At 44.0% G+C, this 12568-nt stretch overlaps 2 protein-coding genes across 7 annotated transcripts in view; one reads left to right on the top strand and one right to left on the bottom strand.

The window, feature by feature from the left end:
- LOC139052726 (solute carrier family 53 member 1) overlaps positions 1–12568 on the bottom strand; it is a 376292-nt gene that overhangs the window by 306308 nt on the left and 57416 nt on the right. The window lies entirely within an intron of this gene.
- Positions 9222–10394, top strand: LOC135914488 (uncharacterized). Its single transcript, XM_070529784.1, has one exon. It carries the CDS (start codon positions 9222–9224, stop codon positions 10392–10394), a length of 1173 nt encoding a protein of 390 aa, XP_070385885.1.

The following is a 12568-nucleotide window of genomic DNA, read 5'->3' as shown; positions in this document are numbered from 1 at the left end:
TGGAAATTTCGTATCTCCCTGCCCGATGCCTTTGTTTATTGGGATTTTGTTGCTTTGCTTTCTTTATGGCGGACTACGGTGGCTGTGAAGCCTCTATAGATATCTTCCAGTATTTTTACATACGGCTGGTCTACACCGATTCCGTAATGCTTTCATGACTGCTGAGGTTTTGACTGAATCAAACACTTTCTCGTAATCAATGAAAGCTATATGTAAGGGCTGGCTATATTCCGCACATTTCTCCTTCACCTGATTGATAGTGTGAATATGGTCTATTGTTGAGTACCCTTTACGAAGTCCTGCCTGGTCCTTTGGTTGACAGAAGTCTAAGGCACTGCTGATTCTATTTGCGATTACCTTAGTAAATACTTTGTAGGCAATGGACAGTAAGCTGATTGGTCTATAACTTTTCCAAGTCTTTGGCATCCCTTTTCTTATGGATTAAGATTATGTTGGCGTTCTTCCGATATTCCAGTACGCTCGAGGTCATGAGGCATTGCGTATACAGGGTGGGCAGTTTCTCTAGAACAATCTGCTCACCATCCTTCAACAAATCTGCTGTTACCTCATCCTCTCCAGCTTCCACACCCCTTTGCATAGCTCCCAAGGCTTTGTTTACTTCTTCCGGCGTTACTTCTGGGATGTCGAATTCCTCTATCCCTCTTCCATTATCGTCGTGGATGCCACTGGTACTGTATAGATCTCTATAGAACTCCTCAGCCACTTGAACTATCTCATCCATATTAGTAATGATATTTCCAGCTTTGTCTCTTAACGCGTACATCTGATTCTTGCCTATTCCTAGTTGTTTCTTCACTGCTTTTAGGCTTCCTACGTTCCCGAGAGCATGTTCAATTCTATCCCTATTATACTTCCTTATGTCAGCTGTCTGGCACTTGTTGATTAACTTGGAAAGTTCTGCCAGTTCTATTCTAGCTGTAGGGTTAGAGGCTTTCATACATTGGCGTTTCTTGATCAGATCTTTCGTCTCCTGCGATAGCTTACTGGAATCCTGTCTAACGTTGTTACCACTGACGTCTATTGCACATTCCTTAATGATGCCCATAAGATTGTCGTTCATATCTTCCACACTAAGGTCCTCTTCCTGAATTAAGGCAGAATACCTCTTCTGTAGCTGGACCCGAAATTCCTCTATTTTCCCTCTTACTGCTAACTCATTGATTGGCTTCTGGTGTACCAGTTTCTTCCGTTCCCTCCTCAAGTCTAGGCTAATTCGAGTTCTTACCATCCTATGGTCACTGCAGCATACCTTGCGAGCACGTCTACATCTTGTATGATGCCAGGGTTCGCGCAGAGTATAAAGTCTATTTCATTTCTAGTCTTGCCATTCGGGCTCCTCCACGCCCACTTTCGGCTATCCCGCTTGCGTAAGAAGGTATTCATTATCCGCATATTATTCTGTTCTGCAAACTCCACTAATAACTCTCCCCTGCTATTCCTAGAGCCTATGCCATATTCCCCCACTGACTTGTCTCCAGCCTGCTTCTTGCCTACCCTGGCATTGAAGTCGCCCATCAGTATAGTGTATTTTGTTTTGATTTTACCCATCGCCGATTCCATGTCTTCATAGAAGCTTTCGACTTCCTGATCATGACTGGATGTAGGGACGTAGACCTGTACGACCTTCAATTTGTACCTCTTATTAAGTTTCACAACAAGACCTGCCACCCTCTCGTTAATGCTATAGAATTCCTGTATGTTACCAGCTATATCCTTATTAATTAGGAATCCGAATCTTAGTTCTCGTCTCTCTGCTAAGCCCCAATAGCACAGAACGTGCCCATTTTTTAGCACTGTATATGCTTCTTTTGTGCTCCTAACCCCAATGAGCCCTATTACATCCCATTTATTGCCTGCTAATTCCTCCAATAGCGCTTCTAGACTCACCTCACTAGATAAGGTTCTAGCGTTAAACATTACCAGGTTCAGATTCCAATGAAGGCCTGTGCGGACCCAGACATTCTTAGCACCCTCTGCTGCGTCACAGATCTGACCGCCGCCGTGGTCAGTTGCTTCGCAGCTGCTGGGGACTGAGGGCCGGGGTTTGATTGTTGTATTCATGTAGGAGGTCATGGCCAAGTACTGCACCAGGATGGCCAATCCTGCTCTGGTGAGGGAGTGCGTTACCGGTTCTGGTCACCAGGATCAGGCCGCACTCCAGGCCTGTTTGTGCAATTTTATCTACACACGGATTATTATTTTTTTTAATACCGTGGAAAATTGTGCGGCACTGGAATTCGAACCACGATCTTCTTGTACACGAGGTGGATGCTCTACCTATACGCCACTGCTGCACCTTCGGCGATAGGTAAAATGAGGCAGAGAAACCACGTGGCCAGGAACAAATTTGCCGCAACCAACAAAGACGAGCACAAACACTTTAATTCATTGGCAGAACTGCGTACAATGAAGTGCAAACGAACAATCTGGAAGCAGTGCTGTCAGTGCATTGATCCATTAGTGTTTCAGAGGGTGGCCTGGCATAGAGCTATAGGCACAGCCCATTTGTGTGCAGAGGGGCGGAAGGGTGACAGGAGAGAGGCTAGCAATGCAGAGAAAGCTTGAAAACAGCACACGAAAGCGTGCAGCGGCTCAAATTTCTCTTTTCTTTTTTTTCTTTTCAAGCATTTCGACCGGGGTTGTTGGAGAAGTATGGGAGAGGCCTTTGCCCTGCAGTGGGCGTAACTAAAGCCCCTTAAACTTCGTAAAGTAGTGCCACGCTTTGAAGAATGCCGCCTCCTCCTCCAGCGCTCTGGCCGAAGCCGACACCGCGTCGCTATTGGCCTAATGGCATCACGTGGCCCCTTGCGCCGGCTTTGTTTGTTTACAGTCGCGCTTCAGTACCATCTTTGCTCAAGAAGCGGCGCTTGTCGGCGGCATTCTTTCCGTTCCTATTCTGTGTTGTTTTGATCTTGTGAGCGCCTTGAAGGATGTTTTGTGGCAACTGCGACGTCGCTTCACGTCATTTTCTGTTACCATGACCTGCTGCGTGTTTGGATGCCAATATAGTTTTAGCAAAGGCAAGAATATTTTCGCGATACCGTCCGGTAAGCGCAACGGGTTAAGAAGAAACACATGGCTTCACCGAATCGGGAGGGAGAACTTCCGACCAACTTCCTCCGCGCGACTATGTGATGTAAGTTGTGACTCTCTCAGAGTATTGTATGTGCCAGGCTTGCGTATTGTGCTGCGGGCAATAACGTAGTAGATATTGCACAGTTCACTGTGCATGTTGTCATTTGTACGCACGCTTTAACATGATTTTTACGCAACGTCTGCTTTGTTTATGTACGCACTACGTGGTCGTGTTAGTCATATTTGGTGCGCTTGATCGTTTTGAACGCCAACCGGCTTGAGTTCGCGGGCACGCGAGGTTGCGTGCGATAACGTGATTACGAAATTTGTAAGATTCAGCGCAGTCCTTTTGATAAAATTTCAGTCTCGATCATGAAAGCGCCTCAGGAGAGCAACTCTCTGCCTTTTGTGGTTACTTACTAGCCTTCTTTAGACAGACTAGCTTTGTTTGCCACATTTGTTCGTGTTCCTCGTTGGCGGTCGCCCGGTGGATTTGCGATACAGAGGCACCGATGAAAAGCGTGCGTGCTTTCCCGAAACAGTGTTACGCGGTGCGTTCGTCGTCGAGCGACCGCATCATAGGTAATTGAGACGTATGTGCTAATTCGCGTGAGCTTTAAAGTGTGCGAAGCTGAAGATGCGGCAGTGCAGCACTCGCAAAGAAAACGTGCGGTCGCCCGCCCGTTCCCTGGCTGATTTAGTCGTCGTTCGTGCTTAGTCGTTTGCTCGTTCGTTCGCACGCTCGTTTAGTCGTTTGCTCGCTCGTTAGTTCGCGCGCTCATATAGTCGTTCGCTTGCTCGTCTATTCTACTATTAGTTTCTACAGTCACTATGCCTTATTGAGACGCGCTTGCTGTAGGACTCTTAGGCTGGTGCGTTTATTTACGCAATGAGACAATAAATGGTGCACACGGACTTGTGACTGCAAAGGCAAATCTGTAATGCATCTATGTGAAAATAAACTGTTAACTTGCAACTCGAATGCCGTTTCATATCATTTTAACCTATGGATAAAACCATTTCACTTGCCGCAATTTCGGCGGCGTCATGGCGGGGGGATTCTTTGCGCGATCATGACTTCACTAATAAAGTCATATCTCGCAAATGTTACTTCGAAGGGAGTTCAACCGTCCTCAATGCATGCACCTCAGTGCAACTCGGTTCGCGACAAGTACGTCACTTAGTAAACGGACGAACCAACGCACGATGAAGTGTTATTCGTGATAAGTCATTAACCTCAAAAAATTACTGAAGGCCACAGTAGTCTTGTTTGAGAATGGGTCAAGCATTGTTATCGCGCTCCCGCTTCGCGCACGAATGCTAAAAACTCATTTTATTTTCTTGTGTACGCACAGTCCCGACTCGATGATCGGCCGCGGTATTTCTGTCGGCGTTGAGACACGAGAAACACAATAGCACCAGCGCCCACCTCTGAGGCTTTGCGCGCGCTTAGATTGGCAAGCACGCACGTTGGCGGCACTGTACTTGTAATACACTTTCGAGCCTCCAGAGCAGTGATCTCCGGCAGCCTTTGTACGTCATAGCTGATACGCGCCGCGAATTCACATGGTAAGGGCGGCGCGGATTCTTTAGGCTGAGGGCTTGCTGGAAGCCAAGAGGTTGTCATTCGATGGTAAACGTGTTATTTACAACCATTCGCAACAATATCTTGCGACACGCCCTTGACAAATGTTGCGTACCTAACTGTAGGGCACGCGATACATTCGCAGTCATCAACGCACAGCGTTAACACTCCTTCAGATACTTTTTTTAAGAAATAGTTATCAAAAATGAAACAAAAGCTGCCGTTACCGAATTTGTATAAGCATCCGACTAAAGATTCTATGCTGTACACGAAGTTACGCGGAGCTGGAAAGCCAACGTGAACGCCTAAAGAGCACTACCTTGCTATGCGTGCATTCACTCTGCGAAAGGTCGTCTGCTGCGCTCGAGCAAGTAGGCGGTGCCATGGTCGAGGAGGGAGCGTGAAAGAGAGGAGAAACGAGGAGGAGTGAAGGCGGAGGAGGAGAGTGGCACTACTTTACGAAGTTTCAGGGGCTTTAGGCGTAACCAGGCTGATGATGATGATGATGATGATGATGATGATGATTTCGTATTCCAATACCTTTCGGCACAGACACCCATACATCCAACATTATGGTTACAACCAATAATGCAGCATGGGGACGTTGTAGTAAGCTGGTTATTTCACTGTAGAAAACATACAAAAGTTGATGGTGCAGTAGCTTGTCACTGTTATAACCAATATATTGTTAAAACGATACCGTTATAAGTGGGTTTAACTGTACAATTAAAAATGCACCGAGAGAGCACGACAGCAAAGACAACAACCGTCTTCTTTGCTAGTCTTATCTACGCGAGTCTATTACGTTGATGGTTCCATTCGAAGGATGCACTATACCTATTTGTGTAAGGCCTCCACTTTTATAAAAAGATTTTCACTGGGCATGCGCCTTACATGAGGCAGACTTATGGCATTTTTTTATAACACCAGCACAAAGGAAAATTCATTTACAGACTGTTGCTCGGTGTTGCACTCACTTAAAATAAAATTTACTTGAAATTTCATGGCTGAGGCCGTGGGTGCATTTCCCGTTCCATTCACCCCATCACGCAATTCGTCACTAACACCATAGACACAGTCAAGGCTTAGTGAACTCTCAAAGTGCTAAAAAGTAAGAGTGCTTCCTTCCAATTTCCTTGACCAGTGAGTGAGAGATCTCCTTAGGTTTCCCAGCACCAGTGGCGTAGCCAGAAATTTTGTTTAGGGAAGGGGGGGGGGGGGGGCTCACGTTGCAGCTCGGCCTCCTCTTTATAGAATTTGTCACGGGATCAAATAGATGAATAATAACTGCTTTGCCATTGCCAAAGATGCTGCAAAAGAATTCTTGAATGTTACGCATTGCTGAGACAAGTAAAATATGCCTTTTTTCATTAAAAAATGTATTCGTATGTCCCATCAATTGTGCAAGAAATAACTCATATCAATGCTTCCATGCTTTTTGTCTATTTAGTAGCTAATGAAAATATCACAGGAACTTCAAAAATATATAACTTAGAAACCAGCAAAGCAGTGCATGCCGCTTATATGAAAAATGGTAAAGGCCATGATATGAACAAGTTGACAACAAATATTTTAATGAAACTGTCATTCAAGAACCTTGTTTACGTTTTTGTACATAAGCAACGACCAGGGAAAAATCTCAATGATGCCACCCTTCGTTCCGCTGTATTGTGCAGGAGCAGCTGTCACCGGTCGTGTGCTGCGAATAATTGCACCGAAATTATAGTCACAACAGAGAGAACATATAAAAAGCAGGAGTTCTGCAACATACCACATATGCATTAGAAATGCAAAGATTCAATGGAATATACAAATGCGAAGATACAGCTTGATACAGTCGAACCCACTTATAATAATATTCAAGTCCCACGAAAATTCCATTGTTAAAACAAATAACTGTTATAACTGGGTTGCACGAAAAAATCAAAACAGGGATCGCAGAGCTGATATGAGGAAACTATATAGGGAGGGAGGCCAGTGCCCCTCCCCACCATCTTTTCCTCCACCCAGCTGCTGATTGTGTTCACTCGTTTGACTGCATCCTGGGTGCTCCGATCGTGTGTAACAAGCAGCGGCTGTTGGCGTTAAAGAATGGCACTGCTATAACAACTGTAAAGAGGTGTCGCGGGTGGCAAGCGATATTTCATTTATTTACCCTCAAGGCCGTACAGGGGGTTACAGAGAAGAGTGGCAATAGAAAAGGGAAAAAAAAAGGCTAATGAGGCAGCACATGGTCGCATATAGCCGACTTGAACACATCATGATCAGTGATAGTGACGATGAAGGCGGGAAGCCAATTCCAGTCTGACTTGTTTTCGGGATGACGGCTTTGAGGTATACGTTGCTTTTACACTGAGGCACCCCAACCATCCTTCGATGATCAATACGGAATGACAAATGGCTCGGAGGCGAAAAAAGTGTCATGTTTAGGCCATTAGTGTAGTATATTTTAGGAAACAGGCATAAGCAGGAAATTCAACGTCTAGTAGAAAGGAGAGGTAGGTCAAGCTTTTGCTTCATGCAAGAAACGCTGGCTAAGTGATAGTATTTAGAGAGGATAAACCTGAGAGGTTCTGAAACAATTCTAAGAACTGTGTTCACGAGCTAGTGTAGGGGTACGATATCGATGAAGCATACTCGAGTTTAGAACGCACGAGTGTTTTATATAGTAGTAGTTTGAACAGAACAGGAGTGAGGTGAAAATTCCACCAAAGAAAACCAAGGGAACTGTTGGTTTTGTTAATAACATGGTGGATATGTTTCTGCCATGACAGGTTATTAGTGATATGGACACCTAAATACTTGTAGCTGTCGACGAACTGAAGAGGGCAACCGTTAAGAACGTAGCCCTGAGAAATGAACTGATTAATATTTCGAGACACCTTCATTGCTTTACATTTGTTAATGTTTAGTTTCATAAGCCATGTATCACACCGAAATGAAATATTATTTAGGTCAGATTGAAGAATGGAGAAGTTAGACTCATTAGAAGTTACGCGGTACAGAATGCAGTCATCTGCAAAGAGCCTCATGTTAGAAGTAACAGAATCGGGCAGGTCATTAATATAAATTATAGAAAGAAGAGGCCAAAGGACTGACCCCTGAGGAACACCAGATGTTACATTGCATGATTTAGAGTCATGATCAGTAACAAAAACGTACTGTGTTCTATTCTGCAAGAAACATTTAATCCACTTAAGCAAGCTACAGTCAAGATGGAGTGTGCTAAATTTCAGTAATAGTAGTCGATGTGAGATGGTATCGAAAGCTTTCGCGAAGGAAGATGCAGTCAATAGCTTAAGCTCGATCTAAAGCGGAAGACATCATTAGTAAAGGTTAATAATCGAGTCTCACAAGAATAATTTTTATGAAAACCATGCTGCTGTGACGAAAAAAAATTATTAGACTTGATAAAATTAATCAGGTTGCAGTAGATTATGTGCTCTAATAACTTGCATGGAATAGAAGTTAAGGAGATCGACCGGTAGTTCAAGGGGTTATGTATATCACTATGTTTGTGGACTGGAATCACCTTCGCCGTCTTCCAGTCGTCCGGAAGTGTTAAACTCTGCAGAGACTGTATAAAAATATATGACAAGAAAGCAAATGAATGTGCTACAGTACTTTTAAGGAATTTGTCATTTATGATATCGACACCTGCCAATGAGGAAAGCTTAGCTTTTTTAATCAAATTGTATTTGCCATCAAAGTCGATCGAAATCGGCTCCATCTCAGGGTACGTAAAGGCACGTGCGGACGGTGAAGTATCTATTACAGCGTCAGAAAAAGATAGGGAGAATGTGTTAAAAACCATTCAGCAAAGCTCACGGGGGACAGGAAATCCAGTGTCAGTTTTCAAAGCAATTTCTATAGGTTTGCGTACGTTGATAACATTCCAAAACTTCTTAGGATTAGTTGTGAGCAGATGAGGTAGTGTTTCAGAAAAAAAAAGTAATTCTTGGCTGAGTGGACGGCCATTTTATATTCAGATGCAATAGCTACGTAGGTAGCTTTTGCTTTGGTTTCCCCAGACAGCTTGAAGCGTTGAAAAATGAGTTTTTTCTTAAGAAGCCGTTTTAAACACAAGCTAAACCAAGAAGCCCGATTGCATGAAGGTAATAGAAGAGTCGGAATATATTTTTCAGTTAGTGTTTAAACCTTGTTTTTGAAAAGGAGCCAGTTTTCTGCGATAGTCCTTTCCCAGAACTGTGGAAAAAAGAAATCGGCAAAACTTTGTAATTCGTTATTGATCGAGGAAAAATCTGCTCAACTGTAGTCATGAATTTTTTTACAGTATTTTAGACGCTGAGGCGAGGGTAAGGGGATTGCAAAATGAATCACGGAATGATCGCTTAAACCAGGTATAATCAATAATGAAGAAATTGAATCAGGAGATGTGGTGAAGAGGAGGTCAAGGATGTTGGCAGAAATTGCAGTGACACGGGTAGGCTCTTTAACAAACTGCGTGAAGCCAAAGGCTGAACATATATAACAGCACGCTAATCCGCTGATGTTCTACATGCAGGTGTCACTTCCCACGATGATCTACATTCTGTTCCCTGCCCTGGCTATGGTTTTTCTAGACGCACCCCAACCGCATCCTGCCTGGCATGTCGACTACGACACAACTGCTTTCTACCACCCAATGAATGCCCGCATCACTTCCAGACCGTTGACACCGTCCGTGTGTCCGGCAGCGCCACTGTTCCCGGCAGCGTCACTCGACTTGCGGCTGGAATACCTATCGCCACCAACATCAATTCGCCCATCAGATATAAAAGAGCAGGCGCGCACGGAGGCGTTTTGTGGGCCCGGCTGCTGTGCTTCAACACAGCACGCTAATCCGCTGATGTTCTACATGCAGGTTAGTAAATCATACAGTCTTTTCACGAAGCGTTCAAGTAATTACTTTCTACTGCAGCTGCCGGGCCCACATTGCTGCCTTTCCATTGTTGTTCAGTGTTGCGATGTTATTCGCTCTTTATTGTTGCTGGCGGGTGACATCGAAACTAACCCTGGACCTGATAGTCAAGCCGTACTAAAGGAACTTAGGAGCCTATCCGCAGGTCAATCGCAACTGATCACCGAGATTCAGGGCCTCAAGTCTCGGTTACTAACAACTGACAAAGGAATATCCGATCTGAGCGTGCGCATGACGAACCTGGAGACCCACTACCAAAACCTAATCCCCTTGCGTTCTGATATAGAAAGCGTGAAGAGTGATGCTGCCCGTGCAGCACACACAATTCAGAGGCTGGAAGCGCGTCTTGATGATGCCAAGAATCATTCTCGGCGCAACAATCTAATTTTTTATGGTATTGATGAATCTTCAGGGTCAGAGTCGTTCGCGCAATCGGAGCACATAATCATTGACCACTGTCGTAAACATATGAGCATCACTCTTGACCCAAAAGAAATCGAGCGCGCGCACCGCTTGGGCAATCGTGCAGCTAATCGTAACCGCCCCATAATAGTGAAGTTCACCTTTCATAAAACAAAAGATCTTGTTCTCTCTAACGGCCCTAAATTCAAACGAACAAACTTCAGTGTTGGCGAGGATTTTACGCGTCTTGTTCAATTGGCCCGCAGACACCTTCTTTCATTCGCAAAAAGAAAATCGGCTCCTTACTCCCTGTGCTTTAAAACTCTGTTTATGGGTAATAAGCGCTATGTTTTCGATGAACGCACGCAGAGTGTGAAAGAATTGCAATAGCAGCCAACTCGACGCGAAAAACGCCATACGGTATCGACACGAGCTAACCTCTACCTTTCCGTAATCTTTGCCAACGCACGCAGCTTCCTTCCTAAACGCGATATTCTATCTAACCTCGTGCTGTCGTCTAACAGTAATTTGCTGATAATAACTGAAACCTGGTTCACTGACGATATTACCGATACTGAGGTTCTTGCTGACTTGCCGAATTTCTGCCTTTTCCGGAAAGACCGCGAAATCTCACGAGGTGGTGGTGTGCTAATCGCCGCGCATCACCATTTATCGTGCACGCTTGTAACCATTGAGACTGACTTGGAAATAATATGGCTAATCTGCCGCGCTTCACCACAGACTGTTCTCTTGGGCGTTTGTTACAGACCACCACATAACACTCCTGATTTTTCGCATAAGCTTAACAACATCTTGAGCAAACTTAGGGAAAAACACCCTAACGCAGAAATCCTGCTTTTCGGTGACTTTAATTTTCCGCAAATCAACTGGACTAACAATAGTGCTTTAATCACAGGCAATGAAGCTGCTAAAAAATTTGTTAATGTGTGTCTTAATTTCAGTTTAACTCAACTTGTGCTAGAGCCTACGCGGGTTACAAAAGACACATCTAATGTACTCGACCTCATACTAAGCAGCCATCCTGACAGTCTATCATCCATAACTTACCTCCGTGAGGTAAGTGATCATAAAGTAATCCATGGCACCTTCAACTTTCAACCCATGCGACAGCCAAAATCTAACAAAACTATATGCCTATATGATAAAGGGTACTACGAAGCTATTAATTACGAGTTAGGTGACTTCTTTTCTACTTCTGAGACATTATTCCATATGCGCTTGCCTCAGAAAAACTGGACACTATTTAAAAATAAAATTAATGAACTCGTAAACAAACATATACCAAGAATAACTATGCACACTAATCAAAATAAGCCATGGTTCACCAGAGCTTTAAAAAAGCTTGAAAACCAAAAGAAACGTCGCTTCCGGCTAGCCACGCGTCTTGGAAGCACCGAGGCTTGGTTGAAATACTACACGGCAGAGAACGCCTACCTGAGTGCCCTTCGCACTGCTAAAAAATTTTTTTATAACGTCGACCTGCCCAAGCTACTTACTCAAAATCCTCGGCAGTTCTGGCGCATTTTAAATCCCAAAGAAGCTCGTACCATCAGCGTGACAAACGCAGCAGGCGACACCGCCACGGACGCCGAGTGCGCCGATATATTCAACACAGCATTTTTTTCCGTGTTTACAAAACAAACTACCACTCCAGACTCTCCACTACCTACTAACATAACATCACATATGCCACCCATTGTATTTTCGGTAGATGGTATACTATCAATCATTGAAAAAAACAAATTATGTACTTCTTCCGGTGTAGACGAAATTAACTCAAAGATCCTAATGAATACTAAGCATATATCCGCGGCATGTTTCACTCTGTTGTTCACGCAATCATTGTCTACAGGTACTTTACCAGATGATTGGAAAGTGGGAAAGGTTGTTTCAGTATTCAAAGCAGGTAACAAAGACTCCCCCTTAAACTACCGCCCCATTTCATTAACTAGTGTTCCTTGCAAAATCATGGAACATGTCATAGACTCGCATATCATGAACTTTTTAGACTCGGAAAACTTCTTTCATCCTTCGCAACATGGTTTTCGTAAAGGACTTTCATGTGAAACACAACTAGCTATCTTCCTTAATGATCTCCATGTTAATCTTGATAACAACGTTCAAACCGATGCAATCTTTCTAGACTACTCTAAAGCTTTTGACACAGTGCCTCATAACCGCTTGCTAATAAAATTATCTAGATTGAACTTGGATCCTCTTGTAGTACAATAGATAAAAGAATTCCTTACTAATCGTTCCCAGTTCGTCTTTGTCAATAACGTCTCCTCCGAACCCCTCCCTGTCACTTCAGGTGTCCCTCAAGGCTCAGTCTTAGGACCGCTTCTTTTCCTAATATACATTAACGATCTTCCGCTGCATGTATCTTGTCCTATTCGTATGTTCGCTGACGACTGTGTGATTTATCGTACTGTGACTAACGTCTCTGACCAAGCATCTCTCCAGAATGACCTTAATAATGTGCAGGACTGGTGCAACCGTTGGCAAATGGCCTTGAACCCTAACAAGTGCAAATTTATTTCAAT

Source organism: Dermacentor albipictus, unplaced genomic scaffold (genome assembly GCF_038994185.2).
Source record: "Dermacentor albipictus isolate Rhodes 1998 colony unplaced genomic scaffold, USDA_Dalb.pri_finalv2 scaffold_30, whole genome shotgun sequence".
Taxonomy (NCBI): domain Eukaryota; kingdom Metazoa; phylum Arthropoda; class Arachnida; order Ixodida; family Ixodidae; genus Dermacentor; species Dermacentor albipictus.
The sequence above is the reverse complement of the archived record's forward strand: the minus strand, read 5'-3'. Positions and strand labels throughout refer to the sequence as shown.